We start from the raw sequence: 15,225 nt of genomic DNA on the forward strand, positions 1-15,225 counted from the left end.
CAGAAACAAGATCCTGGTAAATTCTTAATACCCAGTACCATAGGCACCATGATCTTTGAAAAGGCTCTGTGTGACTTAGGGTCAGGCATAAATCTTATGCCACTCTTTGTAATGGAGAAGCTGGGGATCATTAAGGTACAGCCTATCATATTCTCATTGCAAATGGAAGACAAGTCAGTAAGACAAGCTTATGGATTGGTAGAGGATGTGTTGGTAAAGGTTGAAGGTCTTTACATCCCTGCTGATTTCATAATCTTAGACACTAGGAAGGAGGATGATGAATGCATCATCCTTGGAAGACCTTTCCTAGCCACAGCAGGAGCTGTGATAGATGTTAACAGAGGAGAATTAGTCCTTCAATTGAATGGGGACTACCTTGTGTTTAAGACCCAAGGGTGTTCTTCTTTAACAATGGAGAGGAAGCATGAAAAGCTTCTCTCAGTACATAGTCAAACTGAGCCCCCACAATCAAACTCTAAGTTTGGTGTTGGGAGGCCACAGCCAAACTCTAAGTTTAGTGTTGAATCCCCACATTCAAACTCTAAGTTTGGTGTTGGGAGTCTACAACATTGACCTGATCACCTTTGAGGCTCCATGAGAGCCTACTGTCAAGCTAGTGATATTAAAGGAGCGTTTATTGGGAGGCAACCCAATTTTTATTTATCTTATTTTATTTTTCTTTTATTGTTCTTTTATGTTTTATTAGGTTCATGATCATGTTATTTTTTCTTTTATGTTTTATTAGGTTTATGATCATGTGGAGTCACAAAACAAATACTAAAATTAAAAACAGAATAAAAAACAGCAGAAGAAAAAGCACACACACTGGAGGAAGAGCCTACTGACGTTTAAACACCAATAAGGAGCATCTTTCTGGCGTTCAACGCCAAAACAGAGCATGGATCTGGCGTTGAACGCCAGAAACAAGCAACATCCTGGCGTTTAAACGCCAGGAAAACACCCTGAGGAGAGCTGGCGCTAAATGCCAAAAACAAGCATGGAATTGGCGTTCAACGCTAGAAACATGCTGCAAATGGGCGCTGAACGCCCAAAACAAGCATGAAGCTGGCGTTCAACGCCAGAAACAAGCATCAATCCGGCATTGAATGCCAGGATTGCATGAAAAGGGCATTTTACATGCCCCATTGATGCAGGGATATAAATCCTTGACACCTCAGGATCTGTGGACCCCACAGGATCATCTCAGGATCTGCGGACCCCACAGGATCCCCACCTATCTCAACTCACCTTCTCTCCTCTTCACACAATCCAATAACACTCTTCCCCAATACCCTTCACCAATCACCTCAATCTCTCTTCCCCATCACCTCTTCACCACTCACATCATTCCACTCTTCCCCATAAACACCACCTACCTTCAATGGAACCTGAAGGGCGTTTAACCAAGACCCAGCCTAGAATTCAAACATACAAACTAAGAAGTTATAAATTAACAAAAATAAACCACAGAAAACACAATGCCAATAATTAAGAATTAGAAGGTGGGGTAGTACTAGACAAATAGATAGAGACGTCTTCAAGATGCTCTTGCATTTCTAATAACTCATACTTGTCAATGTATTGACTAATTGACATGGTCACATAGAATTGGGTATCCGTTAATCCCTTCAACCTTCTAAGCTACAAGGTATTTAAGCCTGTTCTCAAGGTATTGCTGCACCCAAAATGATATGGAATATTTCAAAAAATAAGTCACTATTGAAAAGCATTGTAGTGCTACGATGGAACCTACAGTGGGATATATATCTTCGACATCAGTAGATACAGGATTGTTAACTCGAGCATTTTGAGCTTCTACTGCCCACAGTTTTCAATTTATAAAGTTAAAATTGCATATTGCTACATAATGCAGAGAAGAAAATGGGAATAAAGGATGTTAATTTACCTTTTTGACCTTCTCTTCCTCCTTGCGCTTTCTCTCTTTTTCTTTCTCTCTGATCTTCAGTCCACGCTTCAATGCACTAAAAACAAAGCGAACCAAAAAAATTATATGAAATTTCATACGACGAAATGAAGTGGTGATAGGTGAAGAGCAAATTGCGCTAGAGATGAAATGAGTTGGCGAACTTACTTCTTACTTATGGGCTCACCGCCGAGGGCTTAAGCTGTGGTCACCGACGGAAAAGGAGTTGGAGTTGGAGTTGGAGCTGCAGCCTCCAATGACGAAGGAGGAGGAGATGCCATTGGGGGAAAAATGATTGCCAGAAGAATAATGAATGAATACAGTGCAGTGAACTCGGAGAAGAAGAGTTCTCATACCAACTCAATCCACTACAAGGCTATTTTCGATTTAAGAATTAGGGACAATTAGATCTTTATCAAATTTTATTATGTCTCATGTTAGTCCTCATCTATTTTAGAATTGTTAGCACAAGAGATAACAGACTTCTCATCCACTCAACTATTCACGTAGGCATTTTTCGTTAACCTTTAAAGTTGGACTCGACAAAAAGATCATGGTATCCCAAACTTTATAAAGACAGAAACTGATTTGAGATTTTTAAATTCTCAAGAATCGTGTTGTCCCTCCAGATAAAGGTTAAAAACAAGAGGAGAATACCTTTCATTTGCACATCTACCTATCCCTCCCTCACCTACTTTCTCATTGTTCATACCATCTCTATCCTCCTCAATCAACACCGCTCCATCTTCTACCACTCGTTTTCCTCCCTCCACCCTTCTACCACCATAACAACAACCAAAACCCAGCAACACAGCTGTCCCCCGCCCATTCAAATTTGTCTTTTCCCACATCCACCGTATCAAAACACAAAAAGGATGGTTCCTATGCTCCCCTTTGTGGATCAATATCCTTGAACCCAACGAGACAGTTTTTCACGCCATTGAACTTCGCCAAAATCAAAGACAACGAGGACACACTTAGACACGTCGAGCAAAATTTGGATCTCAATTGGATCTTAATTGATTCAAATTGAAGCATGTGGCAATGTCAACGCTGCGACAATTGCTAACCAGAGAGGTGAAGGTGGTGTATGCGGTGGGAGTGGAGGAAGGAGAAGCATAGTGCATGATGAAGGATGAACAAAAACAGGCTTGCAAGGATGAGAAAAAGAAACGAAATGAAGAGACAATTCTGTCTTTAAAAAATGAAAAAAAAAGAACAAAAAAAATAACTGTTGAAATGGAAAGAATATATTTAGGACGATTTTGAACCCAAATAACGATAGGGGCTATTTGAATTGAGTCAAAACTATAAGGATCAAATAGCACTTAACTCAAAAAGAAAAACAGTACGCATGAGTGGATTTTGTCAACTCTTTACTCACTTATTCATACAATTCGCATGTTTTACATTTTCCTTCTTGATTTTGTGCTATGATTGAAAACATGCTTCTTTGATCTTATATTTGCTTATTATTAATCCTCTCTTATTACCATTAGATACCTTGATATGTGTGTTAAGTGATTTCAGGAATTACAGGGCAAGAATGGCTTAGAGAATGGAAAGGAAGCATGCAAAAGTGGAAGGAATACAAGAAGTTGAAGAAACTGCAAAGTTGTTAGCCTGACCCTCTCGCACTAAAATGACCATAACTTGAGCTACAAAGGTCCAAATGACGCGGTTCCACTTGCGTTAGAAAGCTAACGTCTGGAGTTTCGATTTGATATATAATTTGCTATAGTGGCTATACAGATAGACGACACGAACGCGTCATCCACGCGGACGCATCGCATCTGCGAAAATCAGCGTGGCAGAATTCGCAAACAGCGAATCCTGGGCTATTTCCGGCCCAGTTTCAAGCCCAGAAAACACAGATTAAAGGCTACAAAGTGGAGGAATGGAGACTTCAGATTATGCTTTGATAATTCACTTTTTTAGGATTTAGATGTAGTTTTTAGAGAGAGAGGCTCTCTTCTCTCTCTTAGGATTTAGGATTAGGATTTTTAGAAATTAGGAATATTTCATCTTCATCTCAGGTTCAATGTTATTTTTATTTATTTTCTCTTTTATTTTTATTTACTCTAATGCTTTCATTTGTATCTGAATTGTGTTGCCCAATTGGCTTATGAACTTTCCATGTTAGGATTGATTTTCTTATTTAATATACATTACTGAGAATCCAATTCTCATCACAATTGATAAGGATAACTAGGATAGGACTTCCAGTTCTTATACCTTGCCAAGAGATTTTATTATTGTTAATTTATTTTACTTGTCATTTAAATATACTTGTGTCCATTGCCCAAACTTCAAAACCCCAATTTACAAACTCATAACCAATAATAAGAACATACCTCCCTGCAATTCCTTGAGAAGACGACCCGAGGTTTAAATACTCGGTTATCAATTTTAAAAAGGGATTTGTTACTTGTAACAACCAAAACTTTTGTACGAATGAATTTTTGTTGGTTTAGAAACTATATCTACAACGCAACTATTTTTATAAAATTCTTTACTAGCAAAAATCCTAACGTCAAGGACGTTAATTTACCTTTTTGGCCTTCTCTTCCTCCTTGCGCTTTCTCTCTTTTTCTTTCTCTCTGATCTTCAGTCCACGCTTCAATGCACTAAAAACAAAGCAAACCAAAAAAATTATATGAAATTTCATGCAACGAAATGAAGTGGTGATAGGTGAAGAGCAAATTGCACTAGAGATGAAATGAGTTGGCGAACTCACTTATTGCTTATGGGCTCACCGCCGAGGGCTTAAGCTGTGGTCACCGACGGATAAGGAGTTGGAGTTGGAGCTGCAGTCTCCGATGACGAAGGAGGATGAGATGCCATTGGGGGAAAAATGATTGCCAGAAGAATAATGAATGAAAACAGTGTAGTGAACTCGGAGAAGAAGAGTTCTCATACCAACTCAATCCACTACAAGGCTATTTTCAATTTAAGAATTAGGGACAATTAGATCTTTATCAAATTTTATTATGTCTCATGTTAGTCCTCATCTATTTTAGAATTGTTAGCACAAGAGATAACAGACTTCTCATCCACTCAACTATTCACGTAGGCATTTTTTGTTAACCTTTAAAGTTGGACTCGCAAAAAGATCGTGGTATCCCAAACTTTATAAAGACAGAAACTGATTTGAGCTTTTTAAATTCTCAAGAATCGTGTTGTCCCTCCAGATAAAAGTTAAAAACAAGAGGAGGTGTTTACTATAAAATATAAGAAATTTCAGGTATTTTTCATTAAAATACCTTTCATTTGCACATCTACCTATCCCTCCCTCACCTACTTTCTCATTGTACATACCATCTCTATCCTCCTCAATCAACACCGCTCCATCTTCTGCCACTCGTTTTCCTCCCTCCACCCTTCTCCCACCACAACAACAACCAAAACCCAGCAACACAGTTGTCCCCCACCCATTCAAATTCGCCTTTTCCCACATCCACCGTATCAAAACACAAAAACGATGGTTCCTATGCTCCCCTTTGTGGATCAATATCCTTGAACCCAACGAGACAGTTTTTCACGCCATTGAACTTCGTCAAAATCAAAGACAACGAGGACACACTTAGGCACGTCGAGCAAAATCTAGATCTCAATTGGATCTTAATTGATTCAAATTGAAGCATGTGGCAATGTCAACGCTGTGACAATTTCTAACCAGAGAGGTGAAGGTGGTGTATGTGGTGGGAGTGGAGGAAGGAGAAGCATAGTGCATGATGAAGGATGAACAAAAACAGGCTTCGCAAGGATGAGAAAAAGAAACGAAATGAAGAGACAATTCTGTCTTTAAAAAATATAAAAAAAAAAGAAAAAAAAGAACTGTTGAAATGGAAAGAATATATTTAGGACGATTTTGAACCCAAATAACAATAGGGGCTATTTGAATTGAGTCAAAACTATAAGGATCAAATAGCACTTAACTCAAAAAGAAAAACAGTACGCATGAGTTATTTATCCCAAAAGTTTTGTTTCCTTGATGTGTTGAGTTTATATTCAATTTGGCCTCTGAAATTTAAGGTTGGACTCAAATTGACCCCTAAAATTACAATTGACTCAATTCGGTCTTTAAAATTTATAATAGTAACTCATATTAACCCCTGGTTTGATTTTCGTAAATGGCGTGTTGATTTCGCACGTTAACTTATCAAGATTTTGATCCATCTTCTAGATTTCATATGACTAAGACCTACTAGACCTCCTAGAAACTTAATTAGCTCCCAACGTCCTTACAAAAATAACAATAACAAGTTTAATTTGAAAATTTTATTGCTTTGGGAGTAACAACCAAGCTTTTGGAGATCTAATAAATCTTGATCACATGGAAGCTAGGGAAGGAATCTAAATCGTATCAGATTAATGTACAAAATCTACACATTATTAACGGAAATTAGCTCAAGGGTTAATGTGAGTTACGATTGTAAATTTTGGGGTTCAATTTAAATCTATTGAAATTGTAGAGGTCAAATTGAATCCAATTTCAAATTTCATGAGACAAATTAAGTATTAACTCTGACATGTTACATGCCCAATTATTGTGGCAAATTAAATGAATTTGGATAAATGTTTCAATGCGAAGGATTTTCTAACATAAATAATTAAAATTCCTGAGTACATTACTTATTTAACAATTAAATTAAAAGAATTATTAAACTAACATCTTAAGAAGAAGCCCTAGCATGAATTCTATATGAAATTATAGGGCACAAAATTATGCAAAAGCACTTAATTAAAAGCCTCCATATATTAATTGCTGCTAATGGAATCTGAAAAGCACATCCAAAAGTTAATTAGGCCCATTTGGCCAGTAGTGACATGCAACCTGCGCCTAACAGAAGTGAGATATTCGCTCCTAATTGGAGTTTCAAATTATTTTGCAGCTTTGGATTCATAAAATCTGCTGCTAGAAGATCAACCAATGCCATGTAAATGAGGATTCCAGCAGAAGCTGAATTGAAGACCCCTTCAACAATTAGAGAAGTTGGGCTATTCTCTTTGTACACACTTGATATCCCTATTCCAATCGCTATTCCAATCGGCGTTGTTAGGGAGAAAAAGGTTGCCATAATTGCTGTTGACCTAGACTCAAACTTTGCCTGAACAAAATAAATATTATCATATTATCTATTTAGCGATCATCATAATTAAGCACATAGAAAACAGGCACATAATGTTGTTTTCTTTAAAAAAATTTACAAAGTGTATCTCACTTTAGAGATATAATATCATTTATCTTCTAAATCACATTCTTCTAATTATGTTCTTGGTTAACTTCTAAACCAAAACAAGTAACCTTTTGTATCTCAAGGTATTAATTTCAAAAATCAGGAAAATAGTTTTAAGAAAAATGTTATATGAATAAATTATTTTAGTAACTAAATCTAACTAAATCTTTTTTCTTCTTACATCTTTTTTTTTTTCTTTTCGTCCTTTTTCTTTAACAAATTTTTTTTGTTATCAATCATTAAACTATTAGACTAATTTAACTAAACTAGGTTATCAAAATAACTTGGCTATTTATCATCAAGGTAATTTTAAAAGTTTCTATGCATAGATACTTAGGTGGTGGATTCTATAATTGTTATGATTATGGTAGTTATAATAACTATATATACAACTAGAATTAAGATTATTTTTTTTATAATATCTTTTAATTTGAAAATACGAAATAAGAAGTGTGAAAATATGACTCTAATTTTATCTATATTTTTTAAATATTTCTAAAGATTCATAGCTATTGTAGTCAAATAACTATTATTACTGTAGAATTTCTTTTTGAAGAGTGTTAGGGAGCTATTAGATCTTGTGATTTATAGCTATTAATTAATTATCAATAGTATTTTTAATTATGTGGGATTATTTCTAATATGATATTACTCATTTTTTTTTGTTAATTAAGTACTTACTAGATTTTAATAAAAATTTTCGTTTTCTAGACTTTTTCTTTATTTATTTATAAAAGAAATTAAATTCAGTGTTTTTTATAAAGAAGAATAAAATAATTTGATTTTTTTAAAAAAAGAAAAGACTAAATGCATGGAAAACTTCAGTTTCTTAGCTAAATCCTGGTTTAAAATATATTTGAGATAGTACATAATAATGTATATAATCAAAAGGTCATTCACTATACAATAACTGATTGGTTTTTGTCTTTTTCTAGCTACTTTGGTGAGCCTAAAAAGTGAGATTCATTATTTCACTCCATTACTAGTACCATATAAAAAAATGACGATGTTGTCATCATAGCAACATTTTGTAAGCTATTTCTCCAATTTTCCAAATTGTGCATTGGAAATCACACCGAACTAACCATTTTATTTCACTTGCAAATTTTCCGATGGTGTTTGATACGGTGCTTAATAAGTATTGTCTAATTATTAAAATAGGTAAAATAATTAATTTTAAATTTAAAAATATAAAAGTTAAAAATTTTAAATATTTTAAAATTACTATAAAAAATAATTTAGACAAAAGTTATACACTAAACAAAAAATATCATAGAATTGGCTTTTTCCAATATCAAAAAAAGAAACAATATATAATTTTACATTTTTTCTTATTATATTCTTAAGTCTTAACGCAGTATATGATCTCATGACATCAACATAACAATTCAGGTAAAAGACCGAATTGTTGAGTTTGAATCCAGAGTTCAGTTATCACCCTTTTATATGTTTTAATTTATTTGAGTTTGAAATTCTATATTCAACTCATGTTTCTCTTTTACAAATAATTTGGAGTTTTACTATCTTTATTTATTTTAAATGGAAGAAAAATATACAAATTGCAGATATTAAAAATATGATAATTCAATCATATGAGAAGTATGTGAAATTTATTATGAGGTAAGTAATAGTGTAACACATTTACGGTACCAATTAAAAAATAAAATAGCAGTTACTACTAAATATTTTTTTTTTGGTCATAAGTTACTACTAAATTTGAATACCTGAGATATGCAACCACCAAGGCCCATGCCCTCAAAGAATTGATGAAAAGACAAGGCAACCAAGAGAGGCTTAATGCTATCAATGCTATTTGCAGTTCCCAAAGATATTCCAATTATTACTGAGTGGACCACTATTCCTATCTCCAACACCTGAAACACCCACAAAACACCAAGCCAAAGTCCACAAGCCCCCAAAGTCAATAATTAATTATAATTGATTGAAAAAAATAACAAAAACATGGGGTCCCCATTAGGGTTAATTTTTAACATATCAGTGATTTAAATGTAAAACACAAAAATATTTAATTATTTTAGTATTTCATATTATTATAATAATAATCACTATAATAATATAAACTATTTTTTAAAATTATTATGTGTCAAAAAAATTAAAAATAATCAAAAAAATAAAATTTGATACTATTTTAACTATGAAAATATGTTAATAAAAGTTTTGTCAAAAATAGTATTTTTAACATATAAGTAATTGTAAAAAAAATTTAAATCTTATTTTGATAAATATTAGTCATAAAAAATAATTTGCTAGAAAAATTTAAGAATATATTTTTTATGATACTTATTAATCGTAAAAAATACTATTCATATGGACACTTATTGACCATAAAAAATTCTCAACAAAAATTTTTAACAAAGAATGAGATGAGATATTGAAACTAAAGAATAAATTGAGATTTTGAAGATGAAGAATGAGTAGTATTATCCAAACTGAGAACAGTGTGATGCCAAAATTGACGGAACTTAACGAAAAAAAGGAATAATGGAGTAAGTTGAAAATAAATGAGTGTCAAAATTGAGGAGTAATTTTCTACAATTAAATTATTTATCAAAAAAGCATAGAATATTTGACATTTATGATATTTGTCAAAAATATATATTAATTTTTACACTTAACTATGACTATTAAAAAAATCATGTTAAAATAATTTTCTTTTTTGTAGTGAATAATATAAATTAATATTGTAATTTTGTAATAAAATATTTTTTAATTATAAAACGACAAAACGTTATCTATAAAAAGTTAAAAACCCACAACAATATAATATATAATTTAAGTTATTTTTGAAAAAGTTATCCCCGAATAATTCAATAATAAAAAAGCAGTGAAATATAATTACTTTTAAAATGCTTGTTAGTTGTTAAGAAACAATTTTTTGATTTGTTTTATTGAATGTGTATGTTGAAACCAAAAGCCAGAGTCTAACGAATGCCGTAATGCATGAACTGATTTTTTTTTTATTTATATTGTAACAAATTTTGTGATGTGTTTTTATATTTTAGTATAGATGAGTTTTACGAATTTTTTTTTAATATTGTATTATTATGAGTGAAATTTTTTATGATGAATTAAATTGTGTGTTAAATATTACTATGGTCATTTACAAATCGTCAATGACGTTTTGTATTTATTCAATTAAAATAATAATTTTTTTAACAAAATAACAATGAAGTTTTGTATTTTAATAATTAAAATAATATTTTTTATTACAAAACGTCAGTAACGTTTTGTTCTTTTATGATTAAAAAAAAATTTTTATTGTTAAACGTCAGTGACATTTTGTGCTACCACCATAACTGTATAAAATACTAAAATAATCAAATATTTTTTATATTTCACATTAAAATTATTCATATATAAAAATTTTATCCGAATTTTGCACTATTATGAGATTTTTTATTCTTTAAAAAACACAAAATATCACCTACATTTTGTATGTAAAAGATATTTTTTAATTATTTAAATACAAAATGGTCCTAACATTTTATTAAAAAATATTTAAATTTTTTTAATTTAAAAATATAAAACGTCAATGAAATTTGGTTGTTTTTAATTTTTTTAATTAAAAAAAATTAAAAATGATGGAAAAAAAATCATCAAACTATGAATGATCTAATAACAGTGTATTCCTTTTAAATAAAATTCATTATGACCCTTATTAATAATTTTAGCATATTTTTTTTTAGCGATTTTTATTTTTCCTAATTTTCTCAAGAATAAATAGATAAAATAATTAAAGAGAATAAGTATTAATAAAATTATATAGTTCAATAAATTTATTTATTTTTATCATTTATAATTTTATTTCAAATCAAATTAAAAACTTACAGATCTATAAAATTTCTACAAGTATTTAATTATATCCTTTGATGATTCCTGATCCATTGTTTTCAATTTTCTTAATTAAAAAAATTGAAAATAACCAAAACGTCATTAACGTTTTTTATTTTCGGATTTAAAAAAAGTACAAAATAAAAACGACACTACCATTGTGGATGAAAATTTTTAATATTTTTTTAATCAAAATATTTGTTGTATTAAAATAATTAAAAAAATATTTTTTACATAAGGTGATGATTTGTACTTTTTAAAAAGTAAAAAGTCTTATAGCAATGTAAAATTCATCTACACTAAAATGTAGAGGCACATCACATACTTTATTACAATATTAAAAAAATAGCCCACTAAAGTCACTTTAATTTAGTGTATAATTTTTGTCTTTATTTTTTTCTAAAAAATACTTTTATTTATTTATGTATTTTTATAGAAATAAAATTCGTTATTATTAAAATGGAATGGTCCATTAATAAGGTTTTGTTTGAGTGAACTTGTAAAAAAAGATTTTTTTTGAGTTATTTTTCTTTAAAAAATCTTATGAAAAAGTAAAAGTAATTTTATGTTTGGATATTTCATATAAAAAGATCTTTTATCTATTAATTATATTTGAGTTTAACAATATAAAAGTACTTTTTTGTTTATTTATTATACGAAAAACATATTTTTTTAAAAGAAAAAAAGATCTTTCAAAAAAAATGTAAATTACAACCTTTTAAAAAGATGTTTTTTTTATTTTTTAGTGTTTTTACTTTTATTACTGAAAATTTGTCAAACATTCTAAAAAAAAATCTTTTTTCATTAAAAAAAAATTATCAAAATAATGACATTCAAACAACAACTAAATATATTTAGCGCTTATTAATATAATAATTAATAATAAAAATATTGTGTATGCACTAAAAATTAATTATTATGTGTACATTAAATTTTTTTAATGTATAATTTATATTTTAATATATATCCTCTTTTAATAACTGATATTAGTATGCCTCTAACAAGATTCTTATATATAATAACAAGTGATCGATGTTTTACATATTTTAAAACATAGTTTATATTTTAATATATATTATATATAAATAATTAAAAAAATATCAAAGATCAACAAATTTTATAATTTATAGTTATTAATTAGTTATTATTAATATTTTTAATTGTATGAGATTTTATTTAAAATGGTGTGCAATTATTATTTTTTTAATTAATTAAGTAGTGACTAAATTTTAATCAAAATACCCCTCCTAAACTAATTAACTTTATAATCGATTTTTTCCATGTACAACTTAGTAAATTACTTCTGAATTAACAACAGTGAAGATCACTAGGATTCTAAATCACTACGGGTAAAAAACAGAAAATAGTTTCATTTCTCGATAATAGGGAGAAAAAAAAAATCTTACTTGCGATATGATTCTCTTCCTAATTAGTTCTGATGTTACCAAACCATGGGAAGAATTAGCTGAACCATGAGCATGACCATGTGTGGCATGTGTATGAACATGTATATGACCAACATGAGCATCATGACCATGACCATGATCACCCATTTCTTCATCATCAGCAGTAGGAACCTGCTTTGAAATATTAAAGTGTTGCCTATGATAATAGCCACTGGCAAAAGAATCCACCATCAAAGTTCCAATGGAAGCTAACATGGCAACAAAAGCAGCAAAAGGGAAGTTCCCCCACATGGGATCAAGCTGCGTAAGGCATGGCGAATTCAAGCTCTCAAAGGCGTCCGGTAGAATATGGATGAAGCCGGTGGAGAGAATGACGCCGGCCGCGAACGCCTTAATCATGAAGAAGATGTCGTTCTGAGGGTTAAGTGCTGGGATTCTCTTGCTCACTAATGGTAGGCTTACGCCTAGTGCGCCCGCCACCAGAACGGAAGCTATTGACATGATTTTATAGTGAAGAATGACTTCTATTGGATTTGAACCGTCCTTGGGTTTAATTTCTTGTGTTGTGTGATCACATGTGCAGCTACATGAACCCATGGTTGGGAACATGAAGACAAGAATAATACATGGGCATAGAAAGTTGAAGATGGTAAATGATGAACAAGCTTGGGAGTTCATGTTCATCTTTCTTTTTCTTTTTCTTTTTTTAATTTGTTTTTTGGGAAGGGGGAAGAGAGAGAAAAAAAGTGATTAATTAAATTTTGATTGGCTCTCGTAGAAAGAAGTTGCTAACAGCTTAATCAGCCTCAAATGCAAAGGAATAATAATCTATTAACAAAAGCATAGATGCATGATGATGGACAAACATTCTGCGTTTCTTATTTGTACAAAATAATATAAAAAATATTAAAATATCAAACAATATACACAAATTTTAGATGACTATATAAATTATATATAATTTTGTCTTTAACTCAATACTAGTTAATATTTCATTTTTCGTTTACTAAAAACATTGACTTCCTAGTCTTTTTTAAAATTATATTACAGAACAATGTTAGGGGTCAGTAATTTTTGTGATTGTTAACCATCAACTAGCCATCAATGATGATTTGATGGTGTGAGATTGGTGTGAAATTTCATCCAATGGTTCACCTTTCTCTGCTGGTTACATGCTGGCCAAAATTCAATAAAATTGCTGACCCCTAAACTTTTCTTATATTATAAGTAGTTTAACTTAAGGCATTATTTTATTTACTGTAAAAAAATATTTATTCAGTCATATTTTTTTTAAGCTATATTTAAAAAATGTAGTTTATTTATAAAATAGGTTACATTTTTTGTCGTGTTGCCCTTTTATAAAAAAAATATACAATTGTGATATTATTTAAAAAATATAGTCTTAAATATTATAGAAATCACTTATAAAGTGTAATTTATATTAATAAACAAACTTGTAATAATTTTAAATTTTATCGAGATAATTTGATCGTATGTTATTAGTGGTCCTTAAAATTTTCATTACCAAAGTCTATTATAAATGAGAATGAATATTCTCAAATGAAAAGCTTATTTAGCATTATTGATTAGATGTTTTTGTGGGTCTATATTTACCCATATTTTTTAATTAATGTTATAAACCAAAGTTTTAGAAAGATCATACGATACGATTGATTCTTTACCTAATAATTGTTGTTTAGTAAAAAAAAATATTAAAAATTTATCAAAATTTATTATTTTAATTATTAATTAATTATTAATATTTAAATAACTTTATTAAATAGATAATAAAAGATGCGAATAATGTAAATAACGGACTACATTCAATAAACATAAAAAACATCTCAATATAATTATTCATCTTTATTATTTTTAATTTGACTTTTACTTTTTTTATTATCTATTTTTACCTTCACATACTCTAAATCCTATTTTCACGGCATTCATTTCACTGGAGCCTCCCCTGTCACACTACCATCGTTGTTGTCCTCGCCGACTATCCATACCTCAACACCGCTGTCTTCCTTTCTGGCATGCCGCCGCTGCTGTGCCGTCTTTCTGCCCTGTTGCGCTATTACTTTGTCGCTGATCATCTCATTCACGCCACCACCATATAATATCCAACTAAGATGAGCAAAAAAAAATCTAAAACACATCCAAAAAAATCCAAATCACAGCAGAACACGGGAGAGGGGCGCGAGACGGCAACAGCGATGCTCCAGCGCCACTCGCAAACGGAATTGCACCTTGTGTTAGAGATCTTTCCGCTGGGCGCGACACACTGTGGAAGTGCAGTGACAGTCTGATAGCAAATGGTTAACACGGTGAGCGGAAACAGAAGGTAGTGTGAAGGTGTGTTTAGAGGAGGTTAAGTTGCCTAATTCTAATTATTTATATTCAAATTCAAAAATTTAATTATTTTTAATAAATAATTAAAAAAATAATTTTTAAAATTATTTTAAATTTTTTTTAACGTATTATTTATGTTATTTAATATGAGTACTATTTTTTATACTTTTTCTATTAAAAAATATGAGCTAAAATATATGTTATTAATTATTAAATTAAAAAAATTAAATTAATGATTAAAAATAATAACTAAAAATAATAAATTTTAATTAATGATCTTCTAATATTTTTATTATTAAAACATTAAAAGTTTGTCCATTATCGAATATATTATTTTGAATTCTTTTTCTTTGGATCAAAGGTTGGGTGCACATATATATAAAATGACAAGAGGGAAGAAAAATAAAGCCACTCTTAGAGGTTGAGAACGTAAGCATCTTTATATATACTAATA

General features: G+C 30.3%; 1 protein-coding gene across 1 annotated transcript; it reads right to left on the reverse strand.

Moving 5' to 3' along the window:
• Window positions 1-6,650: 6,650 nt before the first annotated feature.
• Window positions 6,651-13,167, reverse strand: LOC107458727 (zinc transporter 1). The gene is made up of 3 exons (XM_016076930.3): window positions 12,423-13,167; window positions 8,889-9,038; window positions 6,651-7,035 (listed from the first exon to the last, which is right to left on the reverse strand). The coding sequence occupies exons 1-3, from the start codon at window positions 13,104-13,106 to the stop codon at window positions 6,730-6,732; spliced, it is 1,140 nt and encodes a 379-aa protein (XP_015932416.1). The 5' UTR covers window positions 13,107-13,167; the 3' UTR covers window positions 6,651-6,729.
• Window positions 13,168-15,225: the final 2,058 nt, after the last annotated feature.

This window comes from Arachis duranensis, chromosome 7 (assembly GCF_000817695.3).
Source record: "Arachis duranensis cultivar V14167 chromosome 7, aradu.V14167.gnm2.J7QH, whole genome shotgun sequence".
NCBI classification, from domain to species: Eukaryota; Viridiplantae; Streptophyta; class Magnoliopsida; order Fabales; family Fabaceae; genus Arachis; species Arachis duranensis.

Bases quoted from the DNA above. Each gene is read 5' to 3' on its own strand.
- LOC107458727 (XM_016076930.3), bottom strand. From the start codon at position 13,106: ATGAACATGAACTCCCAAGCTTGTTCATCATTTACCATCTTCAACTTT. The intron at 9,039-12,422 runs GTAAGATTTTTT...TGGGTGTTTCAG, and splicing joins GGAAGAGAATCATATCGCAA to GTGTTGGAGATAGGAATAGT. The intron at 7,036-8,888 runs GTATTCAAATTT...TATTTTGTTCAG, and splicing joins TTGGTGGTTGCATATCTCAG to GCAAAGTTTGAGTCTAGGTC.